Source organism: Hippocampus comes, unplaced genomic scaffold, assembly GCF_001891065.2.
Source record: "Hippocampus comes isolate QL1 unplaced genomic scaffold, H_comes_QL1_v1.1 scaffold48, whole genome shotgun sequence".
Classification (NCBI taxonomy): Eukaryota; Metazoa; Chordata; class Actinopteri; order Syngnathiformes; family Syngnathidae; genus Hippocampus; species Hippocampus comes.
Genome location: NW_017808403.1, coordinates 2,126,129 through 2,143,463, shown reverse-complemented (window position 1 = coordinate 2,143,463; position 17,335 = coordinate 2,126,129). Strand labels below are relative to the sequence as shown.

General features: G+C 48.0%; 2 protein-coding genes across 5 annotated transcripts in view; both read right to left on the bottom strand.

Annotated features, from left to right (window-relative positions):
* acin1b (apoptotic chromatin condensation inducer 1b) overlaps positions 1 to 5,926 on the bottom strand; it is a 17,208-nt gene extending 11,282 nt beyond the window's left edge. For both annotated transcript variants that reach the window (XM_019858392.1, XM_019858391.1), the window contains exons 1-6: positions 5,751 to 5,926; positions 4,328 to 4,393; positions 4,111 to 4,222; positions 3,756 to 3,826; positions 2,072 to 3,124; positions 1,702 to 1,775 (exon numbers count right to left, since the gene is read on the bottom strand). In XM_019858392.1, coding sequence (XP_019713951.1) covers positions 1,702 to 1,775; positions 2,072 to 3,124; positions 3,756 to 3,826; positions 4,111 to 4,222; positions 4,328 to 4,393; positions 5,751 to 5,885 — 1,511 coding nt within the window. In that variant the 5' untranslated portion in view covers positions 5,886 to 5,926. The remainder of the gene's footprint in view (positions 1 to 1,701; positions 1,776 to 2,071; positions 3,125 to 3,755; positions 3,827 to 4,110; positions 4,223 to 4,327; positions 4,394 to 5,750) is intronic.
* The window catches only part of efs (embryonal Fyn-associated substrate), a 25,562-nt gene extending 8,268 nt beyond the window's left edge, over positions 1 to 17,294 (bottom strand). The window contains exons 1-8 of one of the 3 annotated variants that reach the window (XR_002166662.1): positions 17,104 to 17,294; positions 16,611 to 16,741; positions 14,596 to 15,810; positions 13,742 to 13,864; positions 12,026 to 12,961; positions 11,555 to 11,611; positions 10,420 to 10,677; positions 9,690 to 9,985 (exon numbers count right to left, since the gene is read on the bottom strand). Coding sequence is in view for 2 of the 3 variants with exons in the window: in XM_019858396.1 (XP_019713955.1) it covers positions 9,800 to 9,985; positions 10,420 to 10,677; positions 11,555 to 11,611; positions 12,026 to 12,961; positions 13,742 to 13,864; positions 14,596 to 15,810; positions 16,611 to 16,622 (2,787 nt within the window). In the remaining variant the exon portion in view is untranslated. Of the gene's footprint in view, positions 1 to 9,269; positions 9,986 to 10,419; positions 10,678 to 11,554; positions 11,612 to 12,025; positions 12,962 to 13,741; positions 13,865 to 14,595; positions 15,811 to 16,610; positions 16,742 to 17,103 lie in introns of those variants that run through there. The other 2 variants (XM_019858396.1, XM_019858397.1) reach the window with 2 other exon arrangements.
* Between the last annotated feature and the right edge of the window lie 41 nt (positions 17,295 to 17,335).

Below are 17,335 nucleotides of genomic sequence, written 5' to 3'. Positions count from 1 at the left end.
AGGCTACAGCCAATACATTCATAGGGCGACCCGAGACATGCCTGACCGAAAATACAACAAGTGATCAAATTCAGCGACGTCATGACGTTGGATTACTTCAGTTTTCGGTTGAAGGCTTTTGTTTCACAAATGGACCTGAACGTGTGTAATGGACAGTAAAAAAGTAATTACTATAATCGAATACTTTTATTCAGGCAGCCAAAACAACATCTGTCCGTCCATTTTCTAACCTACTCGCCTTTACAAGTTTTGCCAGAACTCTCGTGGCACAGACGCAAACTCCGCACAGGAAGGCTGGAGACGACACTCAGAACCTCCGGATTGTGATGCAGACTTACCCCCCCCCCCCCCCCCCAAAAAAACACTCACAACCCCCCAGATTATTACTGCGGGACAAACATCCGTTTACCGCCCCCCCCCCCCCCCCACAAAAAAACACATTTACAACACCACATTTTTTAAGCCCCTTTGGCAACATGAAGAATATACACCCCACTGCAGTTAATCAAAAATTAATTAGATTATTTGTTGTGCTCAACATGCTGTCATTACCTCTTACAATAACATGACAGTCAACTAAAGATTTTCCTGTTAGGAATAAAAATCACAGAGGCAAGCAAACTTGACTCGTTCTTACCGTGCTTTTTGTTTCAGGAGTTGACCACCGAGTCATGTTCTTTACATGGTAAATGGGCTTTCACTTGTGTCGCGCTTTTCTACCTTAGGTACATAAAGCGCTTCAAACAAATATTTACAGTAATTATAAAGTGCTACACTGTTTCCTCATTCATCTACTGATGACGCAGCATCATGAGCAACCGAGGGTTCGGTATCTTGCTCAAGGACACCTCGACGTGGTGACAACGGCCACGGGATCGAATTGCCAGCTTCACCTGAGAGACAACCACTCGACTACTGAGCCATGCCGTTCTGCACATACTGTGGACCCGGTGTGGGCAAAGAAGGACTCTGTTCTGTAATCTGGCCTATTGAGCATTTACATTATCAAATGTCCTATAACACTTAAGGCATGTACTTATTTCATTCTATTGTTTTTCTTAATTAATTGATCTAATAAAAAAAGAGCTGCTAATGTATTGTTCATCCTAGAATTCAAAATACAAACATAAGCACAAATATTTTGTGATCAAAATCAACTTAAAATAAGTCACATTAAAGTGTTGACATTTTGATCTTATGAAAAAAATTGGTTAATTAGAAATATCAAAAGTATATATACATCTCTCTCTCTCTCTATACATATATTTATATATATATATTTACACACAACACACACACACTTGATACACACACACACACACACACACACACACAGATACATATACATTCACACACACGAACAGACACACGTATCTCTCTCTATCTATATAAGTGCCTGTTGGCCCTTGAGCACAAGCGTTTGCTGTTGACTGAGGCCTTGTCTCCAAGTAGCCAGGTATTTTGAAAACTACAGGTGTTTTTTTCTGCGGCTTGGCCCGTCATCCACATGGCCCCATAGATTTTTTTTTCCATTAAAAATTAATGTTTCCGAAAACACTGGCCAAAGTGGATATTTCCGGGTCTGCGGGAAAAAAGCTTGGTTACCTGTAGACAAGGCCAAAGATGGCAGCAGATGGATGCAATTAATTAGCGGCAATTCCAGCGGTGTAGGTCTAATTCTACTTGAGTGTCACTGCAAACCTTTTCAGGAGGTGTCCTTTCTCTGTCCCCGTCCCCTTTGTCTCATTATCTGCATCTTGGCCTAGCTCGGCTCCCTGTGAGATGATGGGACACACACACACACACACACACACACACACACACACACACACACACACACACACACACACACACACACACACACACAAATGGAAATAAGAGTGCTTTAGCGTTCAAATACAACGCAGTTAAAGTTCTCAGATCTTCATTAGTGCTCTATCGCAGTGATACCAGACCACTATAATATGATCCAATTGGTCCACAAACGACTATTTCCTTGACTACAAATAATGTATCTTTGTTTATTTTGCTTACGTCGGTGAAACACACCTCTTTTAGCTTGATCACTGACCTTCGGCTGCCTCACATGGCGTGACTGAACCCTGACAGGCGATGAGGATGACGATTTTGACGAGGAGTCGGACTGCGAGTCCGGATCTGACGAGGAGCCCAAGTCCCGATCCCCGGCCGTGCTCTTCTTACCAGCTGCCTGTTTTTTCTCCCCGAGCTCTTCTTCATCTCGCGCTTTTGCGTCTTCCGCTTTTCGGTCGCTCATCTCATTTTCTTTCTTCTCGCTCCCCTCTGGAGACTCACTGGTGCCCGCGCTGGTCTGGGCCTCCTCCGACTCCATCTTGTGCACCAGCAGAGAGAGCGGGCCAGGTCTGCGCTTCACAGGGGGCTCGGGACTGCTGGAGCGGGATCTCGAGTCTGAGTCTCGCCCCTGCGAGGTGTGAGGCGGGATGCTGGGTGGTGCTCCGGAGCATTCGCCCTCCTTATCGTCAGTGTCCGGTGGACTCTGCTTGGGAGTGTCCGGTAGGGGAAACAGGTCAGGCGGCGGTGAGGGAGGTGGCGTCGGGTGGCGCAGTTGCATCAGATTCTGGTGCGGCTGCGGTGGTGGGATGTGCTGTGGAGGCTGAAGCTTACGTTTGGACCTCACAGAACTGGCGGGCATCTGCGGAGGCCGCGGGGGGGCCTGGTTGCCTTTTCGCGCTCCGACTGGCCCCGGCCCCCAATCCTCGTCATCCCCGCTATTGTCATCGTCGTCATCGTCCTCGTCACTGTCCTGCTGGACCGTGGCAGATACGCCGGCCGATCGGCTGAGGTGGAGGACCGAGTGGGCCGATCCGGTTTCGCTCGGTGCGACGCCCTCTTTCTCTTGGGCTCTGGACAAGGCCGGGGGCAGTCCCTGGCGGTCCGGCTGACCCAGAACGCGCACGGACAGGGAGGCCACGGCGCGGGGGGGAGAGGGGGCCGGTGGCTCCTTGTGTCCTTGAGGAAACGTGGCCCTCTGCATCCTGGCTCCGGGAGCTTCCGGAGCCGCCTGGTGACCAGTGGTGCCATCTGGCCTATGTGACACCCCTTCGCCCCTCAGACATCCCGCCCTCTCTGCCAAAGCGGGATTCGGCTGTGCAAAAAGGTCACATGTCAGACTGACTTCAAAACTTAACTGGCTGAGTGATTCTCAAAAGGGTGGTGGAAAAATATGAGGTTATTACATCATCAAGTCGTCATTCTCAGTAAAAGAAAAACAATTAAAATACAGTCATGCAACTTTGAAAAAATGGTTTCACGCCATACACACAAACAACATTGATTTTCGATTAATTGAAGACTTAAAAAGTTTGCGATTGCGATGAAGTGAAAAAACTGTCACATAAAATCACATACGCATGCCTGAAAAATTTGCGCTAGTGAGACAGCAAAAAGAAAACGGTGTCCATTTTTCAAGTTCAGTTGTATTTATCTTTAAGTGCAATACAATTGCATCCATTACATTTATTTAGACCTATTTTTGACGTACACCGGCAATATATTTGAACTGAATCATTACTTAAGTCCTGTTTTTATGTTCCTATATTCAAAGACAGTGTGGATGTTCAAAGTGTGCCTTAGCTTTCAATGTCTTACAATAGTTTCATTTCTGGGAATAAACCCTTTGTCTCCACTGGGAAAGCAAACTATGTATTTTTTTTTAAGTGGTACTTGTTGTAAAGAGTTTGCAAACCACTGTACCAGTCAACACGTGGGACACTGACCTTGTCAGAGACACAGGATGAGGTGTCATTGTCCGACTGGTCTTCATCCTCTTCTGGCATAGCTGGGCTTTCTGTCAAGCGGAGAGGAGAGGAAAGGAAAGAAAGAGTTATTGCTCACGGCAGCGGCGGTTTCCGCTTTGTGAATAACCATTCGCCAATGTGCAAATTTATCCGTAGAATACAACTGAAATGATTTGCTGAAAATTTTTTTTTTTTTAAAAAGTCAATTTGCACCATGTATTTTAGGACTGTTTCTGTTATGTCTTGAGTCTCTTTTACAGCTTCCGATTGAAAATAATGGCACAAGTTGCATATATACTCGATGATTGGGAGCGTTTTTAAGAACTTGTTATACCGTCAGCCTCCTCCTGAAGCTGGGCTTCTCTCTCCAGTCTATGACGGAGGAGTTCCTGCTGCTTAGCCAGATACTGTTGGATGAAGCTATTCTGGCTCATCTCCTCACCGATCTGCAACAAAAATAAAGAATATTTCTGCCGTGTGCAATTCCAACACCAAAGAGTTGTCAATAGGATGCTTTTAAAAAGGAACCGAGAGAGTGAAATGGGCACTACCTGAGAGTTTGGCTGCAGTCCACTGTGAGAGGTGGATGACTTTTGCAAGTTCTCCAGCATCAGTGCCTGCGCGGAATAGCAAAATGCAATCAGACAAACATGGAATCATTTTTTTCACTTAAGTTTTACTGGCCTAGATGAGTTGTAATATTTACTGTAATTATGACTTTACCACAGTGTTTACACAGGTTAGTAATTGCGGCACAGCAACCAAAAAAAAAAAAGGAAGCGGGCGTGCCGAGTACTTACTGTTTTCAATGTGATTGCTTTGTAATGAAGTTATACTTGAGGTTTTTTTTCAACAAATATTTTATGTAATTATAATTAACCATACGTTAGTGGCAAAGAGTTTTGTATTTGCTTGCTTACTGCCGTTTGAACTCATTTTGAATTTCCTTGTGTTACAATTAAGACTTAGAAGCGTTTTCCATAAAAATATGTTAGTGATAAACAAACAGGTCGTCATGGAGCACAAGAAGGCGCACTCGTTACCGCTTTACTTGCTGTTTTTTTTTTAATTGATTGATTAATATCTATGGTGCAGCATAGCAAGTGTTTCATTCCAAGTTTTACTGGAAGTATGGTTTCACTCCGGAGCTAGCATAGGTTAGCCATACAGTAAAAGTAACCTTATAATGCTGCGCTCATGTACTGTCGTACTTAAAGCCGTTTTTTGGGGGGATGGCCTCGCAATGTTTTTTCAAACTAATATTTACTGTAATCATGACTTTCATAATGAGTTATCGTAGACTCGTGACAGACAACAGCGAAGTCCGATTATTGTCCAAATTCGGGTTACATGTCACCGCAGGAACGGAGCTGCATCGTAAACCGAGGAGCCCACGTCACAAGCTGTGTACAGAAGAAAGTGTCCGTCGTGCGCGGTAAGGTGGCGGTAATTCGAGTCCACATGTCAACCGAGCTCGACGGCCTTGATACGGCCGCAGGCTTTTGTGGCAGAGATGACAACAAACATGACAACGCGGGCCCACACGACACGAGTGGTTATTGATTTCGTTTCTTTGTTTTTGTATTTTCTTTATGGGGGGAGTCCATGGAGAGCGGTTGTTGGGTCGCTTCCTCCCGGTCAGGCCTCCAATTGACAGGTGCACACTCCAACTGTGCAACACGGTGCCCCACAACTCGTTGCCAATTCAGTCGCGAAGCGAGGCTCACTGTTAGCTTAGCCGTCCGGGCGACGTCCACCATTACAGTTGACCGTTGCAAATGTTAATGTGTACTGTTTGGTACCGCCGCGACTTGCTAGCCTCTTCCCGCTTCCGAGCCGACATTCACCGTTAAGACCCTACGGCCCCCCTTTTCCTCCTCCGCCTGTCTCTTCCTCCTGCTAGAAAACTTGTCTACACTCAATACTAGGCGCCCCCCCACCCACAAAAAAAAAAAAAACAGTCACTAAACTCACCCCCTTCAGTCGCTGGATGAGTTTGTTCTTCGCCCCGCTCTTAGACAGGTTTCTCTTCTCCAGCGCGGCTTTCAAATCCGCGACTCGGAGGGATTGTAAAGGCTGTCCATCAAGCGTAATATCCTCGTCCGCCATCTTGTCCAAAGTACTCCCGACAAGCTTCGTTTCGGCTGACGCTCGGCCTCATAGTTCGGCACTTTCCGGAAAACTTCGGTGCGGCCCGATTGACAGTTCAAGGGCGAACAGTTACCGACGAGCGTCGTCACGGATGCCACTCGGCATCGTAGTTCGGTAATTTCCGGAGAACCAGGCACGCCCGAGTGATTTAACGATTTTGTCCACAGTTGAGTCCAATTGATGAGCGCTCAGCGTCGTGATTCGGCAGTTTCCGGAAAACTTCAGCACGTCCTATTGACATTTCAAGTCCAGTACAATCCAATACAATAATACCATAATTTAAGTTAAATTCGTTCTGTGACCAACTGAATTTTTACATCAAATGAATTCTCCCCATAAAAATGAATTCAAATACCAATAATCTATTCCAGCACCCCAAAATCTTTTTGGGGTGTTTTAACAATGGAAAAATAGCACCGTGTTGTAAAATAATACAATAAAATATAACGGAAAGACATAAGTAAGCTGGTTTTAAAAAGTGAAAGACAAAAGTTACACACACTATAATTCAGGTGAGTTGGTGTGCCTTTAAGGGGCGTGGCTTAGCCATCCCACTCTTCTGAATGCTTGCAAGGGTTTTCATTTCGACTTTGACTGTTTGTCCCTGTAGATGAATACAAGGCACCATCTGCAAAGTGTCTCGAGCACTCAAATTTTGTCTCTCAACAAAAAGTTACCATAAATTTGTGTGATACCCGTGAGTCAGTGAATGTATAACTGTACGGTATTTTAACAGCAATAAAGTAACACTGTATTATTGCAAAAAAAAAAACTATTTGTTTATTCTGGACTGGAATACAAGGCAAGACATTACATAGTGTTCAAAAGTGAAGCTGTGTAGTTCTGTACTGTATTGCTAGAATTCAGCAAACAGGGATGAGTTCACGAGTGTAAAAAACTTGCATTGAACAACATGAACAAGAACTGGTATATTTTTCCAAGAAAAATTAAGGGGTGGGAGGGGGGACACTTTCTTGAAAATAGTTCAAAAACCTTTTAGGTCCATGGGTGCCCCTCATAATCCTCACACCAATCAAACATAACGTGTATGATATAAATTATTTTAGTAACATTACACCCTAAATATCCATAACCTTTGTTTGTTTTTTAAGGAACTGAACCAAATACCACTGAATTCAACAGTCCTTCATTGTCGCAAGCTGACGTGCACTACTGACACTAACAACATGGCTGCGACCAGAGGAAGAGCTGCTTTACAAATGCACCCCGTTGAGCGACCGCTTTTACAATCGCTGCGATACAGCACCGAACCAAATCACACAAAAATGTGCATGACAAAGTCAAGCATAGTAAAGCTATGAATAGGGAAAAAAAACAACAACATAGAAATGATCATAATAAATATAAAGGTTACTTGCTTCTCTTCAAACTCGTTATAGGTGTAGTTTCCATTAATACTTCAAACATCCACAAGGTGACACTACAGCAGAGAAAATGGGACAGGAAGGTTCCTCAAAGCATGCTTGGAAGGATGAGGTACATAATTATGGTGTGTCAATATGTTCCCAATTTGGACAAAGTAACACTTGATTAGTAGCCACGGCAAACGGCTTGATGATGGTCCGGCTTTGTAGAACATAGATGAAACATGGGCACAGTCCACCGTTGAGTGCCACATTTTAAAAAAAACAAACAAAAACAAAAAGCAAGCATCGGCGACATGCATGTAACGTGTAGTGACAGGTAAACTTGTTCGACGGGTTTCACATGCACGCTGTTGTGAGACTGAGGCAAAAGAGAAGCGATTTTACAAAAAAAAAAAAGGCAGGATGGTTGGAAGGGTGGATGGTCAGATTGAAGGATACTCAGGCAGTATGAAGGGAAGTAAACCAAAGAAAAAAGGCTGAAATTTGGAAGGAAGGATGTCAGAATAGAGTGAAAGAAAGAAAAGAGAAAGTTAGGATGGAAGGCGGGAAACGGATATAAGCAGGACTGAAAGAAAGAACAGATCATGGAAGGAAAAACAATCGTCTGAATGGAAAGATGGTTGGAAGCAAGGTAGAAAGAGGAATAAAAGGATGCAAGGAAAGGAAGAAGGACTGTGGGAATAATGTAAGGATAAAAGGAAGGAACAAAACATGGATGAGTGAAAGGAAGGGAGGGAGTGAAAAACCTGCAAGGAGAAATGAAAGGAAGGACAGGTTAGAATGAAAGAAAGGAAACGAGGCTAGGATGTATGCAAGGAAATCAGGGCGGCTGAAAGAATGGAAAGGAGGGAGGAAGAATGGAGGGCAAGACATGAGGATGGAGAAAAGGATTGAAGGAAGGATGCTAGGAATGAGACATGGATGTGCGAAAGGAAGAATGGAGGTTTGAATAATTGAAAGATGAAAGCAACGTAGGACAGAAGGGGGTGAGGAAGAAAGGCTGGGAGGAAGGATTGTTGCAAGGTAGAATGGAAAGAAAGAAGGCAGGCAGGCAGAATTGAAGCCAGGATGGATAAAGGAATGCCGGCAAGATGATTATGAAAGACTGAAAAAAAGGGAGAAGGAAGGAAGAGATGGAGGAACCAAGGATTGGACAAACCAGAAGGAGGAGAAAGAAGAATGACAGGCAGGAAGAACAAAAGGACGGTAGCAAGAAAGGGAGCAAAAAGACGACATGTCCATGTGACTAACTGTCAGAAAACAGGTCATAACACGTACAGACGGGTCAACTCGGTTCACGGGCTTTGCTGTTCTGTGATCGTGGGAAAGAGTAGCAGCCCGGGAGCAATTCGTCCCCCTGACTTGTTCACGCGACGGGAATTCTTGTCGGGCAGGAAGTGTCACGCGAAGTGTGCCGGGATGGAGAACTGCACAGCGTCTCGCGCAAACACGACATCCGAGCGCAGGCCGGGTGAGTCTGGCCGGCTGGGGACCGGTGCCAACAGACCAACTTTGGGGTACCGCAGGTTAAAAAGTAGACCAAAGCCAGAATGTAAATGTTTCCTTCTGTGCTATATTTAGCGGAGGAGGCGGGAGCAAGTCACATCCAGGATCTCATAAAAGTGAGTCTTTTTGTGGGGCAACGACATTTTCACTTCGGGGTGTGCTCTCTTTTGTTGCCAGCAATTTCAACATGGACAGGAATTAACAGCACATTTACTTCCAGCTAGACAAGCTCCACATTGCCCGCTTCATATCGTCGCTTCAGACTCGTCCCGCGAAAAGAAAATGTGAAGGGGGTGCTCACTTTTGTGAGATACCGTAAGCGCAAGTCAAGTAAGTCTTCAACCTTCACGTGTGTCAATCCGAGTGGCTGCAAAATTTCAAGCCAGTTGAGTCACGTCAAAAGCATATCCCAGAATTCTACAGATGGAGCGAGTATCAATCCACGAGCTTCAAGACAACTTTCCTTCGTATTGGCAGATCGTTCTGCTTGAATTGAGGATTGTACTCCTCATTTCATGACTGTTTTAATTGTTATTTTGGTTTTTTTTTCAGACCGGATTTGAGCGTGCGCTTCACGTCACAGCTTACGGCTAGGTTGTGCTACGTAGCATCGCTTTTCTTCACACAAAACAAATGTGAGTCGACCTGAAAACTGCAGATTCCTGAATGTAAACAGACTCGTCAGGTCGAGTCGTTCAAGCCTAACGGAGTTGTTCATAAACTTCAGTCTCCCCCACCTCTGATACTTAAAATCGGTAGGGAACGATAGATTTGAAAGCAAAGCTCCAAAGAGCAGCTTCTGGTCCTTGATAAGTTAAGACGCACAAGAGGGGAAAGGGCAAAGTCGAGCCACGAAACTGAAGATAACAACCGCCCCCCCCAAAAAAGTGTCATCACAAAATAAGGCATTTTCCAAGAGAGAGAGAGAAAGACGGCGTGTGGCGTCAACAAGGCTTTTCCCGCGGCCGTTCCAAAACATCACGAGGAGATCTCGGCCAGGCGCTGGAGCAGAGCGGAGAAGCCGGCGGCCTGCTGAGAGAGCTCGGCCACCCGGTCCACCATCTCCTGAGACGCCGACACCGACGGGTAGTTTTGCGCCGCGCCCTTTGTCGCCACGACCACCGCCTTCAAGGCCTGGCAAAGGCGACCCCCGGAGGTTGTGATCTGGAAAGGGAGAGGAGAGGGCCGTCACTAAACAACTCCTGCACATGGCAAAGTTTTTCTTATGGAATAAGGGAGACTACGTTGTGGAAAGTTGATGGAAGGAAGGAAGATGCAAAAAGGGTTGAAGAAGGACTGAAAGGACACGAGGAAGCAAACAAGAATCTAAGAAGGTGGAAAGAAGGATGGAAGGAAAGAAGGAAGAGTGCATGAAGGAAGGAACAAAAGAGACAAGGAGGCGAGGAATAAAGCAAATCCGGAAGACATGAATAGGAACGAAGAAAATGTGCAAAACTGGAAGAAGGACAGAAGGAAGTCCGAAGGAACCAAGAAAGGCAACAAGCGGCGACAGCTCGAAATGAAAGGAGGAGGAATGGAAAGACGGCGAGCGGGAAAAAGGATCCCCCGTGCGGCCGCCGCCGGCAGAGACGAAGCACCTTGGCGCGGAGGTCGCCGGAGGTGAGGAGGCGGGAGAGCGTGTCGCCGATGAACACCAGCTTGTGCGCCGTCACGATGAGGCTCTTGCCGCGCGCCACGAAGATGCGCGGCGGCTGGTTGCCCCGCACGCTGGTGAAGAGCACGTCGATGGCGTCGGCCAGGCAGGACAGGTGAGCGAGGCTCTGCGACGAGTAGAAGCACAGCAGCTCCGAATCCTCCAGCGACAGGGACACCGGCAGCGGAGGCGACGGCGTCAGCTGAAAGGAACGTTTGGACAAAACGTGAGATTTCGATTCGCAGCGACTGTGCGACGGCAAAATCTGCTGGAAACAAATAAATTCGAACGGCACCCGGCCGGGAGTCGCAGACAAGCGCAATTAGATACAGTACGTCAGTCGACGTCTGTTGAAGGACTCCTTGTCTTTGGCTTGTTGTCGTGCACACCGCCGTCCGATGTGAGGCCGGATTGTTACCAAAAACAAGTGAGCTCTTGTTGGCTCGCCGGGGCGCAACCGAGGACTTGAGCGAGCGGGCCCAAAACGCAGACATCGGTCTCCCAGAGGAGACTGGATAACAAAACGACACTTGCGAACTGTGTCTCAAACACCCGTGACATCTTTATATTGACAGACGGTGCCTGGTGATTTCACCAGAAAAAAAACCCAAAACGTTTTCACAGGATGGTCGGTAAGATCACCAATGCGCTGGACTCCAGAGCAAGGTTATTTACTCCATATATTAAAAAAAATTAATAAATAAACAAAGCTAAAATGAAGTATTTTCAAAACATAAAAAAACGTCTAACTTACAAACCTGCTCTAAAAATGGATTAAAACTAAAAGAAAAAACAAACATGCCAAAACTAGATAAAAACTAACTAGAATGAAGAATCCTAAACTGTGACCCTGTTCCTGATCGAGTGTTTTATTGGTAAACTGATATGACTCATCTGCCAGTGATTCCAGGCCACTTGGTCGTGAGAGCTCATCAGGTGGAAAATGATGCCATCTCACTCACCGGCTCAGATTTGTGATGACAAAGTGTGCCAGCCAACATAGAAATGCTTGTGCGCAAGATAGTCTCGTCCACATTAATGCCCAGGAAAGGTGAAGGAAAACAGCAGGGACAACTTACCCTCGGCTCTGAGGTGATCGTTTGTCCGTTCTGAGCCAGGGGGAGCTCCGGTTTTCCCTACATGGGGAGAGAAAACAAACAACGGCATGAATAACAAGGGAAAAGGAAAAATTTAAATCACTCCATGTGTATCAAGGTTAACAAAAAATAATAGAAACACTGCAACTAACATTGAAAAAAGGTTTTAGTTAACAAAATAGAAACCAGAGTGTTGGAAAAAAAGCAACTAATTGAAACCACATTTAACGTTTATGAAGCTAACTATAGCTGTTTTCGATTTTGCTTTTGGAGTTTATTTTACATGTATGTAGTCGTTTGGGAATGGTATTACAAAAACTGTTTTTTAAAAATCTTGCACTCAGCAAACATTCCACACACACACACATCAGAAGTAACCTCAGTCAAAATAAAATAAAAGTAAAGTATCGTGAAGATTGTTTTAACCCCGGTGCGTAGAAAAAAAAAACTGACCTGCAACTTCACATATCCAACACTGTCACCATTAGGGACCAGGGCCGGGACGGGTGTCAAGCCAATCCCGGCGTATTCGTTGCTCGGATCTTCTTCTCCGTTGCTGTGGCCGACTGCGAGTGTCACCGTGGCCAAGGCGGGAGGCACGGGGAAGGCCGGCTGAGGAGTCGGGGGCAGAGGCCTTTCTTGAATCCAGCTGCTCTTCCGGGAGCCCATTCCGCCTCCGGGTGACTTGCCGTCCAATACCGGGAGAGCGGGCAGCGGCCTGCGGGACAAAGACTCCTGGGAAGGCAGTCGGGGGCGACCCTGAGACTGCAAGAGGAGGGCGCTTTCCTCCAGGGAGCGCTGGACCAGGGAAAGGAGACCTTCCGACGGAGGGGCACCGCCGATGGCCGATAACGCGGGCAGCAGGTCCGAGAGGCGGGCCCAAGCCTGCTGAAGGGGCGGGGGAGGGTCCCCGGAGTGGCTGGCTTTCCACGTGGACAGGATTTCGGCGAGCGACGTGGCCAGATCCCGAGACAACAGAGCGGTGGGCGAGCAGGAAGTGGCGCTCAGCACGGCGTGGACAAGGCTGGAGAGCGAGGCCCTCCACTGGACGTCCCCGGACCCGTTGCTGGACACGGAGAGACGGCGAGTGGAGGTGGAGGAAGACGACGACGAGTGGGGAAGGGCGTCCGCGTTCAGGGCGGGCATGTCGTAGACCCCGCAGTCAGGGGAGTCCCGCTGCTGGTCACCTGCGCTTGCTCGCTTTTCGGAGCTTGCGACGCAGTAAGTTTGACCGTTCTGGCTCGCCTCCTCCCCGGAAAGGCTGGGACCCCCAGGCACGCCCGGAAGAGTGGGCACACTGTAGACGTCGTCCGTGTCGGCCGGTGCGGCGGTGCCTGGTTGGGCTTCTGATGTGGAGCCGTTCAGCGTTATGGTGGGGACGTCATACACCTGCAAGTGGAAATGACGCATTGGTTAGCATCCATTTTCTAAGGCCGCTTAACCTCACCGCAGTATATGAGGGAGTGAACCGAACAGGACTTTTAAATGTGTACGCCTTCAATGAAGTAAGAACCTCTGGGAACCCCCCCGCACAGATGCATCAAAGTGTCTCCAACCACCAAATGAAGGCCAGGATATACTTAGGCGCTCCAACATCCTTGTGTCAGCGCATATGCAGTAAGTGGAGCAAAACAATCCCAACAGCTGGCACGCACATTCAAGGAGCATGAAAGCGAGACCACTGTTGCTGTGGCCTTGGCCCGGCCCTAACAGATGGGCGTGACCGGGAGAAAATAGCAGCGGCACTTGGACCGGATAGACAGGCTACCACAGCGGGTCGAGACAGGTGTGGCCTCGCCTCGGGGGCCGAGGGGGGAACCAAAAAGGGGACTCTGGGTGGGGGTGGTGGGGAAGTGGCTTGACAGCATTTTGAAATTCAGTCCAGGAAGGTGCACTTGTACTGAGTTGATTCACCCCCCCCCAAAAAAAAAATCCCCGGGGCCACAAGCACTACTTTTTACTCCTCAATATATTTCCTTGACAGAAGATACCATAACATGGCATCGAATATTACTTTGGCCTAAGTACAATTCGTGGTTTCAGAATATATTTTAAATGCTGTGAGCTTATTTGTTCGGCGCCTGGGGAAAACACTGCTCGAGACAGTTTCTCAAGCAGCTCAAGCAACCACCTTCGACAAAGAATGCCAAACAAAAAAGATGTTATCACCTCCGTCTCCGAGTCAACATGTGGGGGGACGGTGCGAGGCGTGTCATAGATGCCGTCGCCGCCGTTGCTGAGGACCGTTGGCGTGGCGCGCTGCCACCGGCTGCTGGGTGGTGTGTCGTATACCTATCAACCACACACACACACACACACACACACACACACACACACACACACACACACACACACACACACACACACACACAAAAAAGAAAAAAATCTGAATGAGGATAGAGTGAATATATATAATATATAACCTTTTAACTGTTAAAACACAACTTTTTAAACACATTTTTCAAACCCAATTCCAATGAAGTTGGGACTTGGTGTCAAGCATACATCAGAACAGAAGACAATGATTTCCAAATCGTGTTCAACCTCTATTTCATTGAATTCACTACAAAGATGAGCTATGTCATGTTCAAACTGATTTAAAAAAAAAAAAGCTTGCATAGGTGGCCAAAAAGACAGAGACAATTGAGGAATGCTCATCAAACACCTGTTTGGAACATCCCACAGGTGAAGAGGCTAACTGGGAACAGGCGGGTGCTTCCCTGGATTGCTCAGTCATTCACAAGCAAAGATGAGGCGAGGTTAACCTATTTGTCAACAAGTGCATGAGAAAATAGTCATTGTATTCCGTTTTTATTTACGTTCAATGCCACGTCCCAACTTCATCAGAATTGGCATTGGAAATATACTTCAAGAAAAAAAAAATGTCATCTTAAAATGTATGTAAAATAGTTTGGTTAAGTGATGTGTCCTGTGATGGCAGTTACGCCTCAGGTACAGAGTTCAACAGCAAGGTTGACGTGATGAGAGGGAATGGAAATAAGCATGAAATACTCGACGCAAACCTGGTCGTTCACAGGATCTGCATAATCTTGGATTTCCGCTTTGCTGTTGTGTGCGCTGCCGCCTTTCTCCGGGTCCTGACTCGTCTGCCTGTTCACCTCGTGTGCTTGAGATCCCGGGTTGGGGGCCACAGCGCAATCACCTGACATAGGTGCCGACAGCTGCCCGTCTTTCCGCGTGACTCCTCGCACGGGGGGAGCCGGCGGTGGGGGCTTCCGGGTGAAATTCGGTGACCCGGGAACTCGAGGGTGGGCGGCTCGAACCAGCAAAGGGGACCCCCGGGGGCAGGCGAGCCCCGGTTTGCCTCTGGCTACAGCAGGGTTGGATGACGGGCCCTTTAGGAGGGGCCTAGGAGGCGCTTGGGCGGGGGACGATAAAGTTCTTTGAAGGCTGACCGCCACAGAAGAGGGGGTTTGGTACATCCCAGGAATGTCCTGACCCACTTTCGACTGATGAGTTCCGCTGACTGATGAGGGGCCATGAGGGCAGGCGGCCAGAACTCCTCCCGTTGGGGTTTGGTAAACATCCTCACCGGCAAGTGGTGTTCCTTTTGGCACCAAGTAACAGTCATCAGAGGGTCCCGTGGTTAGCGTTTCCCGAGGGACCAGATATGTGGTGTCCTCGGAATCATCATCCACTCTTGCAACTCCGCTTGGGGAGAGGTAGACAGACTCTGGAGCCATTTGCGCTCCCGGCTGCCGGGCATGCTGAGCGGATGAGGGCAGGGGGCTCACCGGAGTCTGATAGAGAGCTCCGCTCATATCCATGCCCCGTCCTCTTAAAGAAGGGGAGCGTGGGCGACTTGCAACTCCGATTTCCCAGTCGGGCCTGGGTCGGGATCCGGAACTGGAGTGTGAGCGCGGACGACCGACGTCCGCCTTGCGAAGCTCACCAGGTCTTGATGCCGTTCCGTCTCCTCTGCTTTCGCCCGCGGCCGGTGGGGAGCGGTACACGGCCTCTGCGTCGTCCACGCTACCGCGCAACAGCGGTGGACCGGGGGACAAGTACACGGAGTCCGAGCTGGGGGCCGGAGCGGTCTGGAGGAGGCGCAGACGATTGGCCGGAGCGATGCCCTGACGGCCGTGCAGGGAGCAGAGCCACCAGCCGGGCCCGCCGCTCTGCTCCTGCTCCAAAACCATCAGGATGTCCCCCTTCCTGAAAGCCAGTTCCTCTGGGCTCTCTGCCGTGTTGTCAAAGAGCGCCTTCGCCAAAACCGTCTGAGGGAGAGGGGGACACATATTAAAACGCGATCCAAAAAACCCAACAGGTTTTTAAGTCTTATTTCAGACGGGCAAGACAAACTGACATTTGTGCATCCCGAACAACAAGTACATTGATGGCAATGCTAAACAGCTCGGTTGTTCAGGGCTTGAATACAAGAGAAGAGGGACGTTGTCGTCCGTGACTTGAGAGGAATAATGGACTCAAGTTCCACCCATCCATTTTTTATTGTCCCAAGTCTCAGTGGTCTTTGTAGGAGAGGTGAGGTACACCCTGGACTGGTCGCCAGCCAATCTCAGGGCATGTATGCACATTCAGGCTCATATTATGACTGACGGACAGTTTTGAGTCATTCTTACACCTAACAAGTAAGAATCAGGAATCTAGAGAAACTCATGCAAGCACATCAACAAGACCCGAGAAGGCCAGAATATATTCCAAGTCCAATCATCTGAACGGTACGGCGGCCACTTGCCCACCATTGCGGCTGGACTCAAGTGAAAATATTAAACCATGCAGTGAACATGAAGTGCCAAATAAGGGTCAGTGGTCAAATGGACAGAGCGGCTTAATGGACATGAGCGGGATGAGAACAGGGGGAATGAGGGAATGGGGGATGAGAGTCACATCTGTCCCTTGCCGTTTGGAGCTTAATTGCCAACCCACTAGCCCCCTCCTTTCATTTTAAAGCCAAACCCCCCTGGGGACCAATGCCATGTGGGATCTCACAGCCAAAATAGAAGATCCACAAAAACAGCCCGGCACCGACTCAATGTAAAGACGTTTGGATACTTACAGAAACAGACATGGCTGTTAAGTTGCGAGGCTTATTGGGTTTCGGTGAACGTCGAACTCGAGTGTTCCGGTCGGTCAACGGGGTCCATTCAGCTCACATCGTCTCTGCCTTGTGAATCAGAAACGCTGGGCCTGTGAGTCGTTCGGAACCGTTACTTGCAGCACACATTTGTCGAAATCATACCGACACGAAGGCGACTGGGCACCACCTGTCCCGTCATTCCACGCCCCACTAACGTTAGAAGCTAATCCTTGTTTAGCATCCGGTCCAGCGTTCAAATGATATCCGAATTCGTCGTTTGCGCCACTAGATAAATGTTAAATGTCGTCCCCTTTGGGATGTAATTCATTTTCCGCGGCCTAGGTCGCGAACATTGGCGACTCTAAAACGCTGGTTCTCTTCAGCATTTTCCACACAAAGGAGGTAAAAACCATTCGAGGTTTGCTAGCTGTGGCGTAAAAATAAAATAACTGAAAACAAGCACGCACATTACCTTCCTTGCTCGAATTCGCCGGTAAACTCCACATAGGCTTTCAGACATAGATGAGGTAAAAGCGCTTTTCTCAAGCGTAAAAAACCAGTGCCCATTGGCGTTCCATCATTTTCTGCCGATGACAACATAATGATCTCCGCCTTCTCCTACGTGAACGTATTTTGGTCGCTCTACAAAAGACACGGAAGGATTGTGGCCCAGCTCCCAAATGCAACGAATGCAATCCAGTTAC